Source organism: Hyalella azteca, unplaced genomic scaffold, assembly GCF_000764305.2.
Source record: "Hyalella azteca isolate HAZT.00-mixed unplaced genomic scaffold, Hazt_2.0.2 contig9639, whole genome shotgun sequence".
Taxonomy (NCBI): domain Eukaryota; kingdom Metazoa; phylum Arthropoda; class Malacostraca; order Amphipoda; family Hyalellidae; genus Hyalella; species Hyalella azteca.
The window spans coordinates 27,034-51,043 of record NW_025939705.1 but is presented as its reverse complement, the minus strand read 5'-3'; the positions used below and the strand labels follow the sequence as shown (position 1 = coordinate 51,043).

Sequence of the window (24,010 nt, the reverse complement as noted above, 5' to 3'; positions counted from 1 at the left end):
TATGTGTGAACTAGAAAATCGAGCGTTACTCAATGTACTGAACAAACCTGAGCTTTACTCAATGTACAGAACAAACCTGAGCTTTACTGCAGGTATGTAGATGACATTTTCGTGCCATTCAGACTAAGAGCACTTGATGGAACTTCGCCGAACTTAGGAATATGGATCAGTCTTGGAGTTTATCCATGAAATTGGACAAAATTGCAAATTGCCATTCCTATTAGCGCGAATTGAAGATAATTGCTTTATCACTAATGTTTACCGAAAACTTGCCTATACACATATGTCGGAAAAATGCTAAACGAAGAAAGTGAATGCCCTCAGCGCTATAAGACCAGCACTGCAGGTACGCGCTCTCATACAATGAGCATTCAAGACCTGCACATCCGAGAGTGATTTGAAACTTGAACTCAGAACTTGTAAACAAAACCTAATAAATAATGGGTTTCAAATAGAACTGTTGACACATAAATACCAAATTATCAATCGAGAAAAAACGGAATCAACAATGAAGCAATATCTAATAAAACCGTCGAAACAATCTTCTTCCAAACCCAATGAACATAGGCTAGAAAGTAGATAAACAAGTCCTACAGCTAATCATCCATAATAATAATATCAAGAGTGCAGCAGATAACGAAAAAATATAATTTCTGATCTACTACAATAATAAGAAAATTAAAAAATTTTTCATGAATAAGAATCCCTATAAAAAATCTGAACTGCTTCAAGAAACTAATGTCGTTTATAAATTCCTTTGATCATCAGAAATTTTTCTAGATTATCTTAATAATTTTTGAAAAATAGATATTACATCAATAATATAACGAATGAACGACACTTACATGGAAATATATCATTTAGAGTCTTATTTTTGGTAGTATATTTTGCTCGTTGCGTGGGAAGATTGCTTAACCGAGCTGCGGTAGTTGGTGCACTTCAACACAAGCCAGATGAGAAAATTTAATGAGCTTATCCCTCTGCCGGATCGGATCAATGTTGAAATTTTAAAAAGTAAAAAAAGTGAAGATGAGTGCGTACTTACATCTTGTTTCTATATTAAACAGAACATGAATTCGCGCCACCCGTTTTAAGAGAGCCGGCAACGATGAAAACGACATTTACAAGCTGACGCCACGGTTGCGGCAGATTATTAGCATGCGTTACAACGATTATTTCAAGTTCTCCTATCATTAGTCGGCTCAAATCGTACGTTGACCAAGAATTTAACGCAAAGAAAACGCCAAGTGAATTCACCATATATCCACCAAAACCACCATGATGGTTTTGCATTGATAACGTTTCGGAGACCAACTCCCTCATCGGTTTGAAACTTAGAGAATATAAGTTTTCATTGTTGCGTTGTCAGTTTTTCGTTACTTAGGTTTTATCTGTTACGTGTTAATTTTATTTTCAATGCTGATTACACTAGTATAATTTAATTCTGAGTTGATGAGGTAGCTGGTCTTCAAATTCATTTCAATGAAGATGTAATGAATTTAAGAGATGTTTTATTTGCTTCATAATAATTTCATAATAGTATGAAAAACTGCATTAACTTCATGTGGTTTAATTTTAATCATAAAATAATGAGATCAGTCAAAGTCATAATGTTATGGCAGAAGTTAGCTGTACAATAGAATGAGTATGTCCTGAATGAGTATGTTAATGCTTCTTTATGTATATTTTTCTTCCAATATACGCGTCCAGTTTTACGGTGATAAGAAATTCAAAAAATACAAATTGAAATATCAAGCAACATTCAAACGATGAATATGTAAAATGCATTCACTGTACCGTGTTCCCTAAAAATTACTTTCCGCCGAGTCTAAAGTTAATAATTTAAAATTGTAATCTCTATGATCGCTACTCCTATTTATTTGGTCCAGTAATGGTTTTCAACTTCATTAATGATGGCGGTTGATGAACGATGCTAGTCATTCTTAATGCGATTTTTATCCATTGACATGCTCAGTAATGAACTTTGAGTCAATAATGTTATGATAAGGAAATGCGGTTTCATTAATTTTAGTTGACGTGTGTGTCAACGAACTATCTTTGCACCTGTACACGATTGTTTTGCTATCAAATAGTTTGATGGTTTTTCAGATAATAAGTTTTCTTGTGTTTATTTTAGCAGCCATGCATAAGTCACATGTCGCAGCTGACGCTCTATGGCCAAAGTAATCAATCAAAGCTCAATGACTACAGATCAGAACAACTGCTCATACAGAAGATATTTGCTTTGACTTCGCACCTCTTCTCGAGAGCTGTGAATTCATTGCTATAGACTTACCATGAATAATTCTTGCCTTTATTTCCAGAGATGAATAAGTATTCCTTCAATTTATGGCGTTTTTGTTTTGTGCATAGCATCTTTTGTGTCTTGCCGACGGGTGAAACAAAAAATTTCAAAAAATTCATTAAAATTCTGCAAGTTAAACGTTTACGGCGGTCCCTGGACTAAATGAAGCATACAATCTAATTGCCAGTCTTTGTAAAGGACAATTATTATATCATGCTTATTTAATTACAAGCCATTGTTTTTTAATGCATTTTCCATTATAGTGGAGTCCCTGCCGAGTCAAATACGATGATAGCGGAGTCAGGAGCTGGTTTTGGTCAGAGCCGTCGCATTTGAGCGGAACATATCGCTTATCGTTTTCAATAAAATAATATCACCTTTCACCGATTTTACTTCTCCATGAGAGTCCTATGTCGCGCCGGCGATAGCATTAGCCGTTGCACCAACACGCTCTGCATCCTGCAAATAATGAGTTATTAGCGCGCTACGTATAGTGCAAGTGAGAGTGTGGAAGCATCATCCAATTCTAGATCATTCTAGGCTATATTGTAGATTTAGAAGTTATCGTGTTCTCCTAACATTAATATCCAATTATATTCAGTCGTACAAATTTTGATTGAACACATTGAACAATCCATGTTCTCGTTAGATCCGAACGTTACTAGTTAAATAAATACTTCTTTATATAACTTCTACTTCCAAAAATATTACGTTTTTATAATGAAAATGTTATTACATTTTTAACTAAAATTAACAACATTAGTGCATGACAACTAACTCTAATAATGAAATTATTAGTATGTTAAACACACTTGACTTATGATTAAACATCAGGGGAAATAAAGGACTGGCATATGAACCTGCAGGTAACTGAACTCAACTACAATTAATGCAATGAGCGGGAGTAACGATAGCTTTGAAAACGGAATTCTTCACTCATTATTCCTACAGATCAATAAGGGGAGGTGTACAAGCACACCAGAACCTCTTGGGTGAATGGAGATGACAAGCGTAAGAGAAACTGCTTACGCTCAAGTTTACATGCTTCGCGTCGATCGTCAGATCCAGATAGAAGATATGAAATTTTGCAATACTGAATCACAAGCAGGTGATTTGGGAATGAAACTCTTGCTATTTATCGAACTCGGAAATTGGATATAATCTAAAATTACTTATTAAATTGAAACCAGAGAGAAAAATCGAGATAATACCCTTGCTCCACTCATATACATGAATGGTCTAATATACATCATTCTTTCAAAATGGGTTCTAATACATGAATGAACGATCGCTTGTACTTGATTGTAAGTTTTATTGTGGATTAGAAAGATTGTGTGTCACTTATCCACAATAAAATATTACAGCGCCCACGGTTCATTGTGCGTCACATAAATTATTGTGGCAACATTTCGCGGAACCGGGCTACGGGCAACTGGATGCAGCCCGCCAGTTTATCGAGAGAGTTTCCGACTGATGTTCATACGTCGACGCTTCACTACATCGCCTAGAGATCCGAATCGCTGCTGTGAGTGTTTTATTTCTAGAATCCTTTTATATTTATTCTGTGTAAACTTTTTACGTTCATATACCCGTGTAGGCGTCATAATTTTATTTTCTGATTACCCATAATGAACCTAGTCGTGATTGTTAGCGTGAATCTTGATTTAGATTCAATGTTCAGTGATATGCCACGGTAAGATTCTTATTTCTTACTCCTGCAGCTTACAAGAAGAATAATGGGAAGAAACCTTAAGTTGGTTTCTTAACTGCCTTGGCGGCTTAGCCTATAGCCTTTTCATGAATCGCCTCGGACATCTATTATGTACATACCTATACGTTCATTTGAACTTTTCCGACTTTGATACGTCTGGCAGTTAGGTGTAGTGGTTTGTTTTTTTTTCTGGCAGTTTGGTGCCATCTTGGGGCAGTTTGGTGTAGTGGTTAAAGGCGTCAATTTGGGCTAGTGGGATGGATGTGGAAGTCGAGGTTTCGAATCCCGGGCTGGGACTTCTGACGAAGTTGCCACTTCTGAAAAACCTCCTACCTTAGCTGGGGCATCGAACTCACGCCCCCCAGACCCCCACCACATAGTTCAAGCAATAGGCATTACTCATCACATCATTCTGTTCTGCCCCCTAGGGAAGGGTACAAACATAAAGGTGCCATCTTCCGAAGGTTAGGGTGTAGTTGCAGGTAGCGACCGAGCTGTAGGTAAACGGGTTACGTTGATTGGGGGTAAATATCTTTTGTCCGTATCCATGTTGCTGAAGTAAGAAGCTCCTTATAGAAGATCGCTCATAAATGAGTCAACTAAGCTATTTTAATTCTCAAATTTAACAGCACTTAACCCAACTTTAGCAAAACCTTCTAATTGCGAATGATGAAATATCCCTGACAAACATCATCGTAGTCATTTATGATCATCAGAATGTTTTCTGAGAATCTACAGTTTTCGTTATTCGAGCTCCGATCTTCACTACTACTGTGAATCATATTTTCTTAGTGCGTGTTAATTTGAGTCTTCAGTAAAATTTTTGCCGCTACATGGGGAATTTTTCCGGGTCAGTATCCTCTAAATGAGAGCTTTGGGTTGGGGGTGTGCTCGAAAAAACAATTAAGCCACCCACCTGTACCTCACCCACATCCCCCCCCCCGCTGCTGGCGCCGGTAGTATGTATAGTATGTATGTACGCGCCTCGCTGAGGTAGGATACCACCTGTAGGGCAGACAACGACGTGCCTCGCGCTGCTGTAGCCAAAGACGTACCTCATACCTAACGGTTTTCAGCGAAGGTCCGGAATGCTGACGTTCACCTCATTGACGACGTCTGGGCTACTGACGTGTTCCAAACACCTGGGTTGTTGGCGGGTAGTTAACGTCAACTAAATTGCAGCAATCTGGCGTCTAGGTTATTTGCGTGTAGCTACCTCGCGTCTGGGTTCTGGACTCTCGGTATAGTGAAGTATTGTCAGCGTTAAAGAATAGCCTAATCTAGTACAATGGACCGGTGCAAAAACTGAACTGCGAACAAAAACTGAACTGAAACGTCGAGAAAACTTGATATTTTGCAAACGAAATTTTAAAAGACGGAATTCCAAGAACTCCGACTTGCTCATCAGGGTCTCGAGAAAACTTGATTTTTTGATAGCTCTAATTGATTTAGAATGATCTGAAACATCCTTAAAACCTAAAAAATTTTTACTGATCGACATTTTTCGAACAAATTCATATCAGGTCCGACAAACCCAGTAAAGGGCCAGCGATCCCGGCATAGCGTATTCGGGTCTCAGAAAAGTTATTTTTCATGCGAACCAATCGATGAATTGTTGTTTAAAAATTAAAACGTTAAAGAAACATAATAAAATGCATATCGAAAGATTAACTTTTCTGTATCCCGAACACGCTGGTCCGGAATCGCCAGATCAGCTAGTAAATTTTTCCAGGTAAATCAAATTTTGAACATGTGGTCTTCACTTCTACTCTTTTCTAAAATATAACGGCTCCAAAGCCATACTTTTTTATCGATATGAAAGACATGGAGTTTCAAAATAGGATTGATCTTTTCCTACCTGTTGCTGAAATCTCACGCCTCCAAAAGAAAAAAATTTCAATACCTATGAAATCTTGATGCCCAAGTGGCGGAAAAGCTCCAGTCGCGGCTCGAACAGTAGATATACATATTGCACACCTGGTTCCAAAGTCATGTAATACGGTTTGCTCAAAAATTGTGCAACTCACAAATATGTCCTTCTAACAAAATTTGAAGGTCTGCAGTTTAGTTCCACTCTTCCGACAAAAATCCTTCTTGCCAAATGTTTTTTCTAAAGAACTTTGATGACACAAAAATAGCAAAATTTACGTCACCAGAAGATCTTGCCGTAACATTAATCTCGGCTTATATTACGCGCACTACAATAGCGATGCGCATCGAGATTGCGCGATGATCGGCATGGACTTACGCGTTGTACGACCGATATGGCCGAGGTGGGATGATCGGCACAGAAAAACGCAAATTACCATCGATATGACAGTTGTGCAATTATCGGCGCAGATATACGCGCATTAATTACAATCGGTGTGGCCGATGACTGATTAACGTCAGAGATATACGCGAATTACGATCGATATGACCGATGTGCGATGATCGGGGACGCCTGTCGGAGACCACCACTGCCGTGCTTCGAATGGACTATCATGATCCCTTCCCTGAAGAACGTAGCCTACAACATATCTTGACTGTAACGGGTCAGTCAGTGCGGCACCAATCAGACTGTAACGGGCTGATTGGTAATCAGCCGCACGCCACCAGACAGATCACAACCATTGAATTAGATCAACCAGCCTACAGGAAAGTAAGCCTGGCGTCGTATGGCCCAGCGTCGTCTGCCAACACGCTAAAAAATTTTACACCACCCGGACGGAGCGCGCCGGAGCCGTCCGTATCTGTCCCGTGTGTCTAATCAGCCCACGGTCGAACGGCCACGCGTCGTACGACGATAAATTTTGGAACAGAACTATGCTATCTGGAACCTAACCCCAGATGCTGTGAGCTAAAAGTTACGTAATTTAGCGAAGCTGCGGAAGTCAATCGCCGGCGGACGATAGAGTTTGGAACAGAACTATGCTTTCTGAAACCGAACCCCGGATGTTGAGCTAAAAGTAACAGTCTGGTGGTGCACGGCAGGATGCATGCAGTTCCACTGGTGACCTTGGCTGGTTGGTCGCAGTCCGTTGTCCGCAAGTTACAGTTCGAGCTAAAGTCAGGGTATGAAGTGATGATTCGATGCAACGTTCAGTGGTGCATAACCATTACTCTCTGGGCTATCCGCTTCAGAATGTGGTGGCGTAAAGCTCCTAATATAGCAAGATGATGTCACGGGCTGGTTACCGACGGATGGCTTAATCCGCGGCTTATTGGTGGTCATCCGGAAATATGCTAGGCGTTTCTTTCAAGGCTGATTGGTGCTCAAATTTAGTGGTGCACGGCTGCGTACCCCGATGATCGGTGTTGTGGGCTGTCATTCTATTGCCGGAAGGCAACTGCCATTTAACACTCTATCAATCTGTGTTTTAATGCATTATTTTTCAGTAATTTTGAATTCAAGTAATTAATTTCTTCTTCATTTGTTTCGCGGTACTCGTTTCCAAATTAGTGACAGTTTCCGGCATTTAGTAACTAGCAGCCTCTGTCATTCTGTGTGCTAAGCAGCCCTGGAATTGCAAGTCTTGGTGAGTCGGCTCTCCTAAATTAGAGCCACATTTTTATGCTCTCCTTTGGTCATTTTATTGATTTTTTCAAATTCTAGCATTACTGTTACTTATGTTTGTTCACAACGCACCTGACTCCGGTTAATGGTTCTTCGCATATTTCTGCGTAACAATTTATTTGATTTGTCTTGATTGTTTAAATGATTGTCTTGTTTGAACTACATGATTATTTCTTGTTCAATTGTCACATGGTTCGATTGCATTTTAGTCATTATAAATATTTTTAGTTTCATTCTGGCATTGGTTGAGGAAAAGTACATAAATGATAATTTTTGCTTGCACATTCTTTAATTAGCACGTGGATTGTTGAAGTTTTATTGTTGCTTTTATTAGTATTGCAGTGCACTTGAGTTAAGTGTTACTATTACCCATTGGCCATTGCTGCCTATAACCTAAAGTTTTTTTGGCTCATCAAGCTTAATCCTCTATCATGGCACTTCGTCAACTGACCAATGCCACACAGTCTTTTACCAGTGCTCTTTGTACGCATCTCTCGATGAAATTTTAGCAGAAAGTTCTGCCATTTCCAAACGAATAGTTTCCACTGTTCAAGTCTCTAAAGTGGACAACAGCGTGCTTGTCTCAGCCGTTAGCTCACGGTAAAATATTTATCATCTCAAGCGGCACACATTCTTGTACACATTCTTTACTCTACAAACACTATTTTTCATAACACAAACTTACAACATGGTATCAAATAAGTATCTATCGGGTAGCCAATTGGGGACATAGGATGGATCCTAGTCCCGAGTTGTGATAGTTCCTCAAAAGTTGTTTATGTTGTTAAATAGGCCTTGCATGACCGATACTTCTGAATTGACCGGAGACCGTGATTATTATATTTAAATTAGATCAAGTATACCCAGCCGTCACAGCTTCCAGGTTATACTTGTTCTAATTTAAATCTAATAATTATATCGATCACGGTCTCCGGTTCAGAAGTATCGGTCATGCAAGGCCCATTTAACAACATAAACAACTTTTGAGGAACTATCGCATCTCGGGACTAGGCAAACACACATAACTAACACACACCCAATGCGTGAATACCATGCGCCAATTCGAAATTATTGTGACCATGTTCAAATTTCCTCACCTTAATTGCAAATTACTATTCCTAAACTAGCGCATTTACAGCAGATACTTATTTTCCAAATTGCAAGCAGATCCGTTAAGTATTGAAGAATGAGTGATTAGGTTACCTTGAAAATGCGTTTATACGTTTTAATTGGAAACGAATTAATATAAAAATATGTAATAATTCCTTCTACAACGTATTGATAACGAATACTCGTATTCCGAACTTTAAGCAAATCTGTTGAGTATTGAAGGATTTATGAGTGATTAGTTTGCTTTAAAAATGCGTTTATACGTTTAATTGGAAACGAATCAATGTAAAAATCTACATATGATAATTTCTACCGCAGTGTATCAATAATAGCTACTTACATTCCTAAATTCAAACAAATCCGTTCAGAATTGATGGACTTATGAGTGATTAGGTTGAGCGTGTAGTTAGGTTTGGCGTTCGAGTCCGCAGGCGAGTTCGCAGGCAGTTCCAGGGCAGTGTCAATTCGGACTGTCTGACTTGAAAAATAGAACTATTTCAAGAAAATTAAGGGGCTCTGACTTAACGGTATGTGATCAACGTTTGACATCTTATTAATGGACACCGCAAAATTTAAGCGTCTCCTGAGGCGGTATTACTGTAGCTACGACCTATGTCATCAGAGGTCCGTACACATCAATACAAGAGTCTCATGATGCTCCATGGTGACTCCAACGTTTGCATGACCACCGCTCGGCCAGGAACCTCTCCGCGCTGCACAGATCAGCGGATTGCTTCGGTTATCAAACGAGTTTGGTAATATATGCTCACCAGCACATATCAAGCTAACAAGTTTGTAAGAACTTTGGTTGAAAAATACTTGCACCCACAGCGTCCAAATATATACTACCAGGGTGCGCCAGCAAAACTTACTTTTTTGAAAAAAAATCCTGTGCGGTTAGTTGGTCGGGTAGAGGGGCGAGTGCATCTGAAGGGGAAAATTCCCAAGTTTGTTTCTCAAAGTTTCTCAAATAAATTTGCTGTTGTGCAAGAATTAACTGAACGCGATTTTGTTGCCCGTCAAAATGCATTTGAAATGCTGGTTGACAACCTGCCTGAAGACGCGGTGTTTTTTTTTCAATGACGAGGCTCACTTCCACATTTCCGGCTGCGTCAGCAAGCAAAACCTGCGTTATTGGTGTGGTGTACATCCATGGGAGCTTCACCAGAAGCCACTTAGCTGTGAGCGAGTTACTGTCTGGTGAGCGATGTCGGTAATGGGAATAATTGGTCCTTATTTTTTTGAAGAAAACAAATGCGCAGTTACCGTTAATGGAGCTCGTTACAGGAACATGATCGAGGAATTTTTTATTCTAAGACTCGAAGAAATGAACGTTAGGAACGTGTGGTTTCAGCAAGATGGAGCCACAACACACACAGCACGAGACTCAATGAATTTGTTGCGACAACATTTATGAGACTGCCTCAGCTCTCTCAGAGGCGATCTCTAATGGCTGCCACGCTCACCAGATTTGACTCCATGCGATTTCTTTTTATGGGGATTTTTGAAATTTCTGGTTTATGTCGATCGACCACGGACCATAGCACACCTCAAGAACAACATTCGCGACGTCATTGCCAAAATACCGATTGATATGCTGCATAGAGTGGAAACCATTATGAAAAAGCGACTTCATTAGTTTATGCGCAATGGAGGCCGTCATTTATGAGATTTAATTTTCAAAACTGTATGAAAAAAAAATTTGGGATACTGTTTTCTCGAATAAAAAAAATTTAAAACGATAACTGAAGTACTTTTGTTTTTATCGACCTTTCAAATAAGTAAGTTTCTGTGGCGCACCCTGTAGTTACAGTCGAATCCATGGTTTATTCTATAGATAGTACAGCTCATTTGAGAGCTCAATCAAACATCAAGGAGTATCGCAATCTGACTAACGATAATGCTCCTAACTTTGCAGATTACTTTAAAGAAATAAAATAATACTGTAGTTATATGTAATGACATTATTGATAATTTGGTGGGCTTATTTCACTACAACTGAGAGAACATTAATTGTGCGAATTTATTCATAATACTTAGTTAAAAAAAATAGTCGTTTGTTAGGGTAACATGGGACAGCCACTGCGGGTCATGGGCCCATAGCGGGTTTCTCGCTAAGTATGGCAGATATTGGTCCGTGTTCTCTACCGCCGGTCGATAGTTTCACTGGGATGAAGTGTACGGATTTACGTTTTGCTAAGAGTTTGCGTTATTAAGTTATTTGTGAACAACTGTTTTAGCCCAGATAAAATTTTTTTTGCTGCTAAATAAAATTGTTTTTGATAACTGTAGATGAACCTTTTGAAATTACTGCGAATTATATTTTGAAAGTAATATTTATAGGGATAATTTTGAGATCAAGTTTAGACTATTAGCTTTTAAAATAAAATGTTGACACGATATAAATTGAAATGATACCTAGTGGGGGCAACGGGCCCACGCGTGTCACGGGGCAAAGCGCCCATGGTGAAGTCTGTCTCTTATACACATCTAGATGTGTATAAGAGACAGGAGCACACCTGGGCAGGTACTCAGAAGCTAATTAGCGCTGATACGCGGCTGGCGATATCGTCTCTAAAGCGGACATTTCTGCTCTATCGCTGCTCTGTCGCGTCTCTACGCCGGCTCTGCAGCCGGCGACGGCCTGCTCTATTCCCTGCCCTAAATTTTAACTGGGCAGTGACCTTTTCAAAACTATGACTAGCTTTTTGAATTACAAATTACACTTCATATAGCATGATTTTTTGATTTGCCGCGTCAAGGCAGCAGGTTTAGTTTATAGTTATGCATATTTATGACCCCCTTATCGAATTATTGACTCTTGCCTTGCCAAAAGTTCATTTCAGTCAACACAAATGAGCCAAAAGTTGATGAGTTTTTATGGTGTTGGCTGAAAACACGATTAGGTACAAATGCTCTGCACATAATATTCGAATTATGGACGAAACTGGAACGAAGTTTTTCTTTCTGATCATCTAAATATATTTTTCTAGTCAACGATACATTTTATCATGTCAAGGACGAATTTTTTATAGCAAGGAAATATTTTTCAAGTCAAGGATATATATTTTTATGTCAATGAAATATTTTTATTCACGTCAGTGACTGATTTTTTATGCCAAGAGTATATTTTTTCAAGTAAAGAATATGATTTTTTGAGTTGTTAATAAATGATGTCATATTTTATTTTAATAAATGTCATATTTTTTATTACGTTTTTCTTATTTTTAACTGTAGAGTGTTGTTTTATCATTTTGAAACGGAAAATATACAATTGTTGTAGAGGGACCAAGGGTGGGCGCTTTGCCCTAAGCCCATGGGCCCATTGCTCTAGGGGTGGGGCAATGAGCCCATTTTGACACTTTTTGCAAAATAGTGTTTTATTAAAAAATTGAATAACTCTATAGGCGCTTAATTCACATCATACTTTCCTCATAAGTTGTACCTTTAAACAAAGCAAAGAACCACCTCGTATCAATTAAAACTTCATCAAAAATTCAATTTAAAAAAGGGTGGGCCCGCTGCCCCATGTTACCCTATAACCAGCAAAGTTTATGGAAATAGAAAGACAATAAATCCTTAAAATCACACCTGCCGGCTTATGAGGCTTACTCTACATCAACATATTTCACTCAAACTTATCACAGCGTAGACCGAATGATTCCACTATCAAGGGCTATAAAATTCATGCAAGGCCAAACCTCGTGTGCCACGCGTGAGCGGCTGCCTTGTGTCCAGGCGAGTGCCACATGCGGTGTCAGCAGCGAAGCGGGTGTACCGGCGGCTCCTACGACCCCGTGGCTGACGTCTGCCGCCTCACTGACGGCGACGCGACAACCGTGACCACCCGACCTCTGGCCAGCAGCTCAGCCTTCTTCAAGTTCCGTGAGTGTTCTGCTACGCCTTCTTCAAGTTCCGTAAGTGTTCTGCCTGGCCTTCTCCAAGTTCCGTGAATGTTGGGCCTGGCCTTCTTCAAGTTCCGTGAGTGTTGTGCCTGGCCTTCTCCAAGTTCCGTAATTGTTGTGCCTGGCCTTCTTCAAGTTCCGTGAGTGTTCTGCCTAGCCTTCTTCAAGTTCCGTGAGTGTTCTATCTGGCCTTCTTCCAGTTTCATGAGTGTTGAGCCTGGCTTTCTTCAAGTTCCGTGAGTCTTTTGCCTGGCCTTCTTAAAGTTCCGTGAGTGGTCTGCCGGGCCTTCTTAAAGTACCGTGAGTGGTCTGCCTGGCCTTCTTAAAGTTCCGTGAGTGATCTGCCTGGCCTTCTTAAAGTACCGTGAGTGGTCTGCCAGGCACAAATTCTGCCGTTCACTTTCGAAGACACTTCTGTCTTAATGAGCTTCCGTGCTGTATCACTTGTTATATTTCAGGAATCTCCATGATTCCGACATCATTATTAGTTTTCAATGTTATGGAAAAATTTGAATGAACGAAATTACGTAGCAAAATTAACTACTATCTTTGACTATACTGTACAAGGATTTTTTCAAGATGTACTACACAAACATTACAAGTTAACAAGTTTGTACTGATAATTGCTAACGCATCGAAATTTTGTAGCTGTATTCTTAAAGGCTAAGAACAACTAAAAATAATCTGAACGTTGGCCACGATGTTAATCAGCATGAATCTGATGAAGGTCGCAGAGGTTATTACATTTCAGGAACGGATGAGTGAAATTCCCATGAATAGGCCAATAAAAAAATTAACAATTGTTTGAGAAGAAACTTTACATTTACCGTTCACAAAATACTTTTGAGACTCATTTCTATGATAATTGGAATAAGATTTGGGAGATAAAGTCCAGTTTATCGCTCAAAGCAATCCGGATTATCATGATACGCTTGACGCTTGCCAGAATTGTTTGTGCGCATGGCGGCAGCGTTTATACAGTCTCGATGATTGTTGTTTGTGTGCATGTGCGGCAGCGTTTATACGGTCTCGATGATTGTTGTTTGTGTGCATGTGCGGCAGCGTTTATACGGTCTCTCGATGATTGTTGTTTGTGTGCATGTACTGCAGCGTTTATACGGTCTCTGTGATTGTCGTTTGTTTGCATGTACTGCAGCGTTTTCTTCGGCTTCGATGCATTTATTCATGTCAAAAACCTACACCAAAAACGGCACTCTGAGGAAGCTGCATGGAGGCGATTGGCGCCGAGGAGGGCGGGTGGCCACTGATCATCAAAACCTCGGCTGTCCGCAAGCAAGCTGTGGACCTGGTGAAAGGTGAGTATTAATTACTGAAGTTCAACAAATTATTGGATTTTTGAATGAATCATTAACTTAATTTGAAAGGTGATTCATTTATCCAAGTTTTGGAAGTACTATCATGTTAGAAGCAAAAAATTTCTACACGAATATAGAAAAGTAAAATTTTCAACTAAAACGTACAAACGAAGAAAAGTGTGGAGTAAAAAGGAAAAAACGGGCAAAGAAACGATAAAATTCCAAAATTCTAAGGATGACAACTTGAAGGGTCATTAGGCCCATTTTAGGCGCTTCAGTTCTACTAAAATTTTCTCAAGCCTACTAAATAGTTTTATGCTCATTCTACAATAACGCTTTTTACTTGCAATTTTTTTTTCGACAAATTCAATAATATGTAGCCTGGATATGGGCGAAAAATGTAATCGTAAACCAATCATTACTTACATGCATATGATCATAAATCTTAGAGGCTTAGCCCCTCCTGTTCATAAAAACTTGAGGCTTAGACCCTCCCTGTCATGCTTAATATGCCCATAATTGAAATCTTAATAATTTCCTATCGCTTAGTTGATCAGTTCGCGACAACTATTTTTAAACTGAAATGGATCGCATTCTAAAGTCCCGGTGTACAGGCCGTGGTGTGATTGAAAGAAAATCATAATTTCGAAAATTTGTCTGCAAACGGTTCAGCAATTTGGTGACAGCGGAATTGAGAAACGACAAAGAATTTTGGTTCTGATCCCAATTGTTAGTTTGATCGAATTTGGCACGAGGCTTAGAAAATTAGAAGCATGTGTGCCCAACAGGAGATGGATGTGTGCAGTAATTAAGGTATATCAAAGTTTGTTAATGCTTATTTAACTTGAACATAAATACCACCATAGAAATTTCAAGAGGTGTAAGTTAACATTTTAGTAATATAAAACGTAGCGGTTTGTTTATCTCTAACATTATGTTTAGTCTGTATTCTCCTCCCTTGCTTGCGCCAGCCAAAGGAGCCTTCCTTTTGATCGGGAAATACGCTTGGCTCTCCGCCTTCAAAGTAAACGTCGCAGGACAGCCTGTGTACGTTTGGCCGGACGGCACCAGGGTCACCGACAAAGCCTTCAGCGCCAAAGACTTGGTAGTGCCCTTGATTCAAAAGGGCCCCAAGAGTCTTCTCAACGCCGACAAATACATCGAACAAGTGGCTGAAAATATGCTCACCGACTACCCAGTCTTGTGTTTCAAAAACGCTTAGACGGAAGTCAACATTCGATCATCTAGAGGATGACAGTAGGATCGAGTTGCATTGAGTATCATCAGTAAAATGTTTCACCTAATGTAAAGATTCTGTCCTGAACTCGAATAGCGTCTCTGTAGTCCACGTTTGCATGCGACAAATTAATAAAAAAATTTCGAGTGGTTGATTCTTTTACTCGAAATTTCACTTACAGGTTAGGAGGGTGCGGCGGAATAGCGAAGCTAAAAGTCGAAGTAAAAGTTCAAGCTAATTGTGACGATCCAGCCCGTTATTTCCAGCACGGTTATCAACCTTACAACAGCTTTATTGCGTCACGCAGTGCTAGCCTCTTTATTGCGCCACACAGAGCTAGCCTCATTGCGCCACACAGAACTGGCCTATTTATTGTATTGCGCCGCACAACACTGTCTTCTTTATTGCGCCACACAGCAGTAGCCTCTTTATTGCGCCGCACAACACTGTCTTCTTTATTGCGCCACACAGTAGTAGCCTCTTAATTTCTTGCGCCACACAGCACTGGAATTTTCATTACGCCAAATAAAACTAGCCTCTATATTACACCACACAGAACTAGCCTCTTTATTACATCACACAGAGCTAGCATCATTTTTACATCACAGAACTAGCTTCTGTATTACGCCACGCAGAACTAGCATCATTTTTACACCACACAGAACTAGCCTCTGTATTACACCGCACAGAACTAGCATCATTCTTACACCATACAAAAGTTTGGTTTTGTTCTGCCGCCGCGATTCTCCATAAACGAGTCTAAAGCAAGAGTGCAGGCAGACGTGTCATGGGAGGTAATCGCTCAATTATGGTGAGCGACGCTGGACTAACGGATGCATGATGATGAGTTAACTATAAGGTAATATGACTTTGCACCTCAGTACTGGAATTATAGCGGTCCTGTATTGTTGTAATTCGCTGGACTGCTCATTAGATCATTCTCTGTGTGTTGCATTTGAATTATCTAGAGAAAACACACCGCAATAATTTTGTCCGACACTCCTCTGTTGTTATCCATTATTAAAGGCGTATTCTTAGATGATAATTATAATAATAGTAATAATAATAGAAGCAATGTTATGCTGGCAACTGTCTTACGTTATGGCAATTTCGACTTGCATCAATTAAATTGATTTAAAAATGTGTACTAGTGCTTGTGTTTGTTTACTCTATGGTTTGTATATTATTAATTCTCGTGTTTTCATTGATTAATGAAAAGTTGATATCATTTTGATGTGCACTTAATTGGAAACATTTTTGAGGTAAAAAGAATATATGAAATCGCTTGTTACAGTAAGGGCCCCTCGCCCATGATTCTGGCTCATGATCTTACTTTTAAATACCAAATTGGCAATTTATTGTTAGTTTCGTATCTTTATCGTGCACTTTCTGACACTTCGCTGCTTTCAATGTGTGAGAACTTTGGATATTACGATAGCTTGTGGATCGGAACTTACAACCATCGCTAAATAGTCTCCGAGGTTGGCAGCGATGGACCATCAGGTCACGTCTACCACCAATTCAGTAGCCATACCTGCAGATCGACCGATGCAGTAACCAGTCGGTCACTTCCACTACAAAATCATCAGGTTTATTAAATTGATAGTACCAAGTCTGATTGTTTCACCCTTTTATTCGTGTGGCGTATATAAATATATCTTTATTCATGTTAAATATAACGTGAAGATATAGTGAAAAAAGTCGTCCATATTTTTATTTTCCTTCAACGAAGTCATAAGCCGGCTAGCTTTACTTTTAAATTAATTACGTGCGTGGAACTATAACATCATTTACTTCCATATAGAAATGGAAATAAATCATTCCTGCTCCAAGTCGGCATGGGAATTTAAGCTAGCAAAATTAGCGTCACTAGTTAGCCTAACATCGTTAAATGTTAAATTAAATTCAGTTCTCAATCTCGTTGTCGACTCACGCGTGGCTTTCCGTTCTAATTTAAATAACGCTCTCGCCTCACCTGGCGACCGCTTACTCCGTCGCAAATATTGACACCGTACAATAAGTGTACCGATCGTATCCGCAGAGCAGAGCCGATAAGTCGTGGGAGCTTTCGGGGTTCACTGCGAAGCATTCAGAGACCCGAATGCTGGGAATTTAGTGTTTGGAGCATGCAGTTGTGTCCCGTCACGACAAGATGAGCGGATAAACATGGTATGACCGAAGCTTTCCTGCAAACAATCTGACAATGAAGCGAAATGACCCCACAACTCCGAGTCTAGCGACAGGCCGACAGTCTCGCCCGCACCTCACCCACGTAGCTGCAATCAAGAGCCACGCGCCTCAATTTGCTTGAAGCCTTCCAACCGCCGCAAACATGAACGACACACTTGAACTGATCATCGACCAACTTACGGCTGTAGTTCTCATCGACCACCATACGACTGCAGAAATCATCGTTCAACTTGCGACTACCGTATCAGCGCTAAACTTACGACTGCAGTAATCATCACCCAACTCACGACTGCAGCTTGCAACGCCCAGCTTAATTGAGTTTCAGTTGCCATTTCCTTTGTTAATGCTGGACGGTGGAGCCCCAGGCCACACTGGTGCGCCGTCTTCGTCTCCCGACGACCCCCAGCCGCAAGCAGTCAGCCATTTTGCTTTTTCCTCCAAACACGTGTGCAATTTTGCCTCTTCCTCGAAACACGCCTGCAATTTTACGTCTTCCTTGAAACACGTCTGTAATTTTGCCTCTTCCTCGAAACACTTCTGCAATTTTGCCTCTTCCTGTAAACACTTCCGCGATTTTGCCTCTTCCTCGAAGCACGTTTTTAATTTTGCATATCCTTGAAACATGTCTGCAATTTTGCTTCTGCCTCGAAAGACGTGCAATTTTGAATTTTCACTGAAACACGTCTGCAATTTTGCTTCTTCCTTCCAACACGGCTACAATATTGTTTGCCTACTCGTAACACTTCTACGTTTTTATTCGCTACCTCGTAGAGCGTCCACAATTTTGTTTGCTTCCTTGTAATACGTCTACAATTTTGTTAGTATCTTCGTAACACTTCTATAATTTCGTTCGTTTCTTTGGAATACGTCTACAATTTTGCCCGTATTTCTCGGAACACATCGTCATGAGAGAAGTAACCATTCATATAAAGTCCTGATAGGATATTCTTCAGAACCATCGTTTGCATGCGCGTTGTCTACCAGGGGTCGTACTTCCAAAAACAGTTACGAGATCGAAACTCTGACGGCCAATCACTGACGGCTTTTCAATCTGAACCCACCAATCCCAGACGAGAAATCTGAGACTACGTTAACTTACGCGGGTTTTGACAGGACGGCCCCAGGAAGGAGGCTATCAAGTCATGCCCCGTAACGGGTTCTTATTGCCGACAGAGTTGGCTAGCATGGCTATAAAACTAGCGAATATTTGAAGGCTGAGACGAGGCATTTCGTGTTACTTATTCCGTTCCGCTGTTGATCTTATTAGAATTCATTCATTATTCAATTCATTCATCATTCACTTCATTCATTATTGAATCATTCATCATTTACTTCATTCATTATTCAATAAGACCACTGGAGGCCATATTATAATTTCGATCATCGTAACCCGAGGATCCTCACATCTCATCCTGGACGCCTTATAGAAAAGCTTTATTGCCGTGAAGAAATTCGCGCTGAATAGCATCCGCCCAATGATGCTTAATTTTATTCGTTTTATTATTCCAAATTTCCGATCTATTTTTTTCCCTTGCACAATTTTACCACGCTATAATCGTAACAAGTGTAAGTACGGTTGCAACTATGCAGTACAAGGTTTAAAAAGCATATTGCATTCTAAAAAATTTACCGGTGGGTTAGGTATTTCAATTCATGATACAGGCATTTCTCTTGATGCAATATTCACTGCCATCAGACTGTGATCAAATATGTCCACATATAAATATATAAAATATCTCCATATATACTTAAATATATACTTTAATGCAGGTTTCATTGAAGACCAGAGAGTATTTCTTATTGACAATTTTCTTATTGTTTTTCTCTATTCGGCGAATTAGGCTCTTGATAGGAACTGAAAAGTCAAATATCAGGTTTCCAAGGGACATTTTATTATAATTTTAATTTTACGACGTTTCGAATGCAACTTCATTCATTATCAAGTAGAGGACGAGTTTTGCAACAAGTGAATTTGACGCCACGAGACTGGCCACGAGACTGGCCATAGACGCCACGAGACGCCAGCTATGGCCAGCCCAGACGCCACGAGACTGGCCATAGCTGAGGCTCTCATCATCAAGCAGGAGTCTCCAGCTATTAATTTACAAACTACCGGATTTGTCAGGACGTTAAAATTGTTCTCGTAATTCAAGCTTTGATTCCAATCTGTTTCGAAACGTCGTAAAATTAAAATTATAATAAAATGTCCCTTGGAAACCTGATATTTGACTTTTCAGTTCCTATCAAGAGCCTAATTTGCCGAATAGAGAAAAACAATAAGAAAATTGTCAATAAGAAATACTCTCTGGTCTTCAATGAAACCTGCATTAAATAAAATCTTCTGCCAAACTACACCAATGTTAAATATATACGTAAACAATAAATACACTGGTAAACTTAGCCCCATCAAAAATGTACATTTAATTTTTATCAAGTTTGTCCCCAAAATTTATTAAAATCCTTTGATGAACTATCATAACGGAGCGAGATAATTGAGTATTAACGCAACAGATTCCATCAGCACTGAAAAATGGTTCGTTGTTCCCGAACCATTAGAATTACCATTATTCGTGAACCATTATTCAGATGGATCAAGTCGAGCTTCCCTGATGCAAGCACCGCTTATTTCGTCAGCTTTTTTAATGACTTGGAAAATGTAGCCTAGCGAAATTATTTTTCTTCTGATAAGACTCGAGTTCGTTCAATAACAATCAAAGCATGAATATCGTGCTGACTATTTTATCATTGCTGGAATTTCGAACAGAATTTGTAGCCTTTTCTTGGTCGTCACTAAAACCTGAGAGCCAAAGTTCCGGGAATCTTCCAGTCTTGCGGGCAGATTTGATCAAAGAACTTAACAGTCACGGCAAGTCCCTTCGCTGGTCGCTGGCTTCTGATCATCGAATGATTCGGTCCGTCACGCGGCGCGGCAGATTTCGTGGTCAAGTACCGAGACGTGCGTGAAATTACGCCTGAAATAAAAAATAAAATGAAATTAGAAACGAGCTCTATTTGACGATCAGCTTTTGTTCACCTGTGAACTGAAAACTTGATTCTCGTTCTAAAATCTGAACAGCTCCACAGCCCCGTCAGCGAAACGCTGCACGTCATTGACCAGTGTAGGTGCAGCTAAATTATTTCTATTTTCTTCACCTACGTTAATCATATATTGATTTCTGAAAGAATGAATCAAACTTTATAGGCGTGTCTACAGCCCAGTATTTATTTCATACAGTAGTAATTCGATGTTATCTCATTGGGGGGCTTGAATGAACTCGTAATCATCAATATTTGAGGCGTGATTATTATTGATTGCAATCGCAACATGTCTATACACAGCATTTGAAGTCTGCTCCGACATTTTAGGTCACTCCTTTTGAAATGAAAAAGGAGATGATGATTTTGAATGATTTTTGAAATCAACCTAGAGACACGTTGACGACATATAATGAACTCTGGCTAACAAAAATGTCCTACAATCAGTCTGACCAGCAATCTTATCATCATCAATGAGACAGGCAATCTTTAACAAGCTTTTTTTTTTTTGAAAAGGCCTCCCACACTCACCATTCCAACAAAAAAAAAAGGAATTGATTTTATTAATTAAAAACAGGGAATGGTTTCATGTCAATGATCAGGGCCCCGACCTTAACGCCTCTGATGGTGGCCTACACCGACTCTATACATTTGCGCCAACTCGAAGAGCAATTGAGACGCGGAAGGAGTCGGGATCTAGAAGTGTTCCAAGAGCATCCGAAGGAATAGCGTGAAGCCACAAGCCACTCTCTCTCCTCGCCGCTGCAAGTAGACGAGCCCTGGATATTTGGTCCCCCGCTTCCAAAAGCCGCGAAGGCCGCGGCCACAGGCCCATCCCAAGTCCTCTGCCGGCCCAAACTCGCGTCCCCGGGCAAAGTAATACCTGCGTTCCCATTGCGCATTTAACAATCTGACCCGCAATGTGATTTTCATCAATCAGGCCGGTAATGTATTTATGCATCAATGTGATATGCATCAATGTGATATGCATCAATGTGATATGCATCAATGTGATAAGCATCAATGTGATGGGTAATTTGATCATCACCCGCGTAAAATCAATATACTTTCACCATAAATCTAATTCTTGCATAGTTTCGATGTATTTCTCGAATTTTTCTATGTGTGCATAGATTACGTAAAGAATCACTCAACAAAGGATTAAAAATCCGTCTATTTTCTCGTGATTCTCGCAATTTCATGTCTACGGCACATAAATTTATCCATGGTTCGATAAAAAATCTAAAACATTTGTTGAAATGTCATATAAATCATTCCATCGATAGTTGAGGTTCGAGGCAATTCATCGTCCACGTCAGTAGTAGAAAGTAGATGCTATAGTGAAAACTGTTTTGAGAGGCTCTAGCTCGCTCACTATTTTCTCGGAAATTGATCTACAAGCGACGATCACAAGCATCCTAAAACAGCCCAACCCAGTGGGATGACGAGCCCGCGTTTAACGTGTCTGGTGAAACGAAGCGCAACAAGAGCACTGGCGTCCAGAGCAGAAAGATATGTGGTACATGTACGAATGATTTAAAAAAAGTTACCTCCTCAGCTGTTGCAATTTTCATCTTCCACTCTCATATCATACAATTTTCTGAAGCCTTGGGAGAGCCAATTAGGCATACGCGCTGACCCCCTTCATCGAGAAACTTGGGTCAATTCTACCAGACGTATATATTTCACTACCATTCAGGGTAGACGCAGATTGACTGCCTGACTTTGAAAACACATTTTTAGAGAATTGAGTAGCTCAGACGTAACGTGATGCGAAGGCTGTTTTCTGTTGATGACGTGAAGCGACACTGCATCATTGACAGTCGGACACCCATCAATTTTAGTTCCTGCTGAGGCGGTCATTGCTGTAGCTCCGACCTATGTCATCAGTGGGCCGTATACATCAATACAGGAGCCTCATGATGCTCCATGGTGACTCCAACGTTTGAATGACCACTGCTCGGCCAGGAACTTCTCCGAGCTGCACAGATCAGCGGATTGCTTCGGTTATCAAACGAGTTTGGTTTCCTTCGACCTTTGCTACGACCGTGCACGCTGTCTTTGCTTATTCAATCGTAATTCTAGAACGTCGCATGCTCACCAGCACATTTTAAGCTAATAAGTTTATAAGAACATAGGTTGAAAAATACTGGCACTCAAAGTGCCCTAATGCCTACTGGTTACTGTCGAATCTATAGTATATATTATAGAAAGCAGAGCTCATATGAGCGCTCAATCAAACAACAAAGAGTATTGCAATCTGACCATATGTAATAATTCTAACTTTGCTGATTACTTTAAAGAAATAAACTCATAGTTGGAATGTAATGAAATAATTGGTAATTTGATAGGCTGATTTCACTATAAGTGAGAGGGCAAAAATGTGCAAATTTATTCTAAATAATCAGCTCAAAACACTTATTCCTAGATTATAACCACCAAAGTTTATGAAAATAAGTAGACAATGAATACCTAAAATCACACCTACTGGCTTATGAGGCTTACTCAACTACATATTTCATTCAAGCTTATCACAGCGTAGAGCGAATGAGTCCACCATAAAGCGCTGTAAAATTCATGCAAGGCCAAACCTCGCGTGCCACGCGTGAGCGGCTGCCTTGTGTCCAGGCGAGTGCCACATTCGGTGCCAGCAGCGAAGCGGGTGTACCGGCGGCTCCTACGACCCCGTGGCTGACGTCTGCCGCCTCACTGAGTGCGACGCGACCACCGTGACCACCCGACCTCTGGCCGGCAGCTCGGCCTTCTTCAAGTTCTGTGAGTGTTCCGCCTGGCCTACTTCAAGTTCCGCGAGTGTTCTGCCTGGCCTTCTTCAAGTTCCGTGAGTGTTCTGCCTGGCCTACTTCAAGTTCCGTGAGTGTTCTGCCTGGCCTTCTTATAGTTCCGTGAGTGTTCTGTCTGGCCTTCTTGAAGTTCCTTGAGTGTTCTGCCTGCCCTTCAAGTGCCATGAGTGTTCTGCTAGGCCTTCTTCAAGTTCCTTGAGTGTTCTGAAAGACCTTCTTCAAGTTCCGAGAGTGTTCAGCAAGGCCTTCTTCAAGTTCCGAGAGTGTTCTGCTAGAGCTAGACCATCATCATGTTCCGAGAATGTTCTGCTAGGCCATCTTCAGGTTCCATGAGTGTTCTGCCAGGCCTTCTTCAAGTTCCGAGTGTATTCTGCCTGGCCCCCTCCAAGTTCCGTGAGTGTTCTGCAAGGCCTTCTTTAAGTTCCGTGAGTGTTCTGCCAGGCCTTCATCAAATTCCTTGAGTGTTCTGCCTGACCATCTTCAAGTTACGTGAGTTTTCTGCCTGTCCGTCGTTCGGCTTTGTTGCTGCATTGCACATGTTCTGCTGTTCACTTTAGAAGACACTGCGGTACTTTTGTCGTAATGAGTTTCCGCGCTCTATCACTTGTAATATTTAAGGAATCTCCATGATTCCGACATCATTATATTAGTTTCCATTATGATGTGTGACGAACTAATCTTGAATAATAGCTAATTAATCGCGTCACCTCAAAGTTCGGATGGTCTAATTGTCACGTCCACCAATGACCGGAAATTAAATGCAACTTCCCTATTGGTTTCATCAGCAAGAGCTTGGACGGAGCGGATAGTTACTCAAACAAACTTTCTTAAATTTATTTAATA

General features: G+C 40.3%; 1 protein-coding gene across 1 annotated transcript; it reads left to right on the top strand.

Moving 5' to 3' along the window:
* The first annotated feature begins 3,780 nt into the window (after positions 1–3,780).
* Positions 3,781–15,433, top strand: LOC125178415. Its single transcript, XM_047882097.1, has 4 exons — positions 3,781–3,830; positions 12,421–12,567; positions 13,744–13,903; positions 14,875–15,433. The coding sequence occupies exons 3-4, from the start codon at positions 13,816–13,818 to the stop codon at positions 15,123–15,125; spliced, it is 339 nt and encodes a 112-aa protein (XP_047738053.1). The 5' UTR covers positions 3,781–3,830; positions 12,421–12,567; positions 13,744–13,815; the 3' UTR covers positions 15,126–15,433.
* Positions 15,434–24,010: the final 8,577 nt, after the last annotated feature.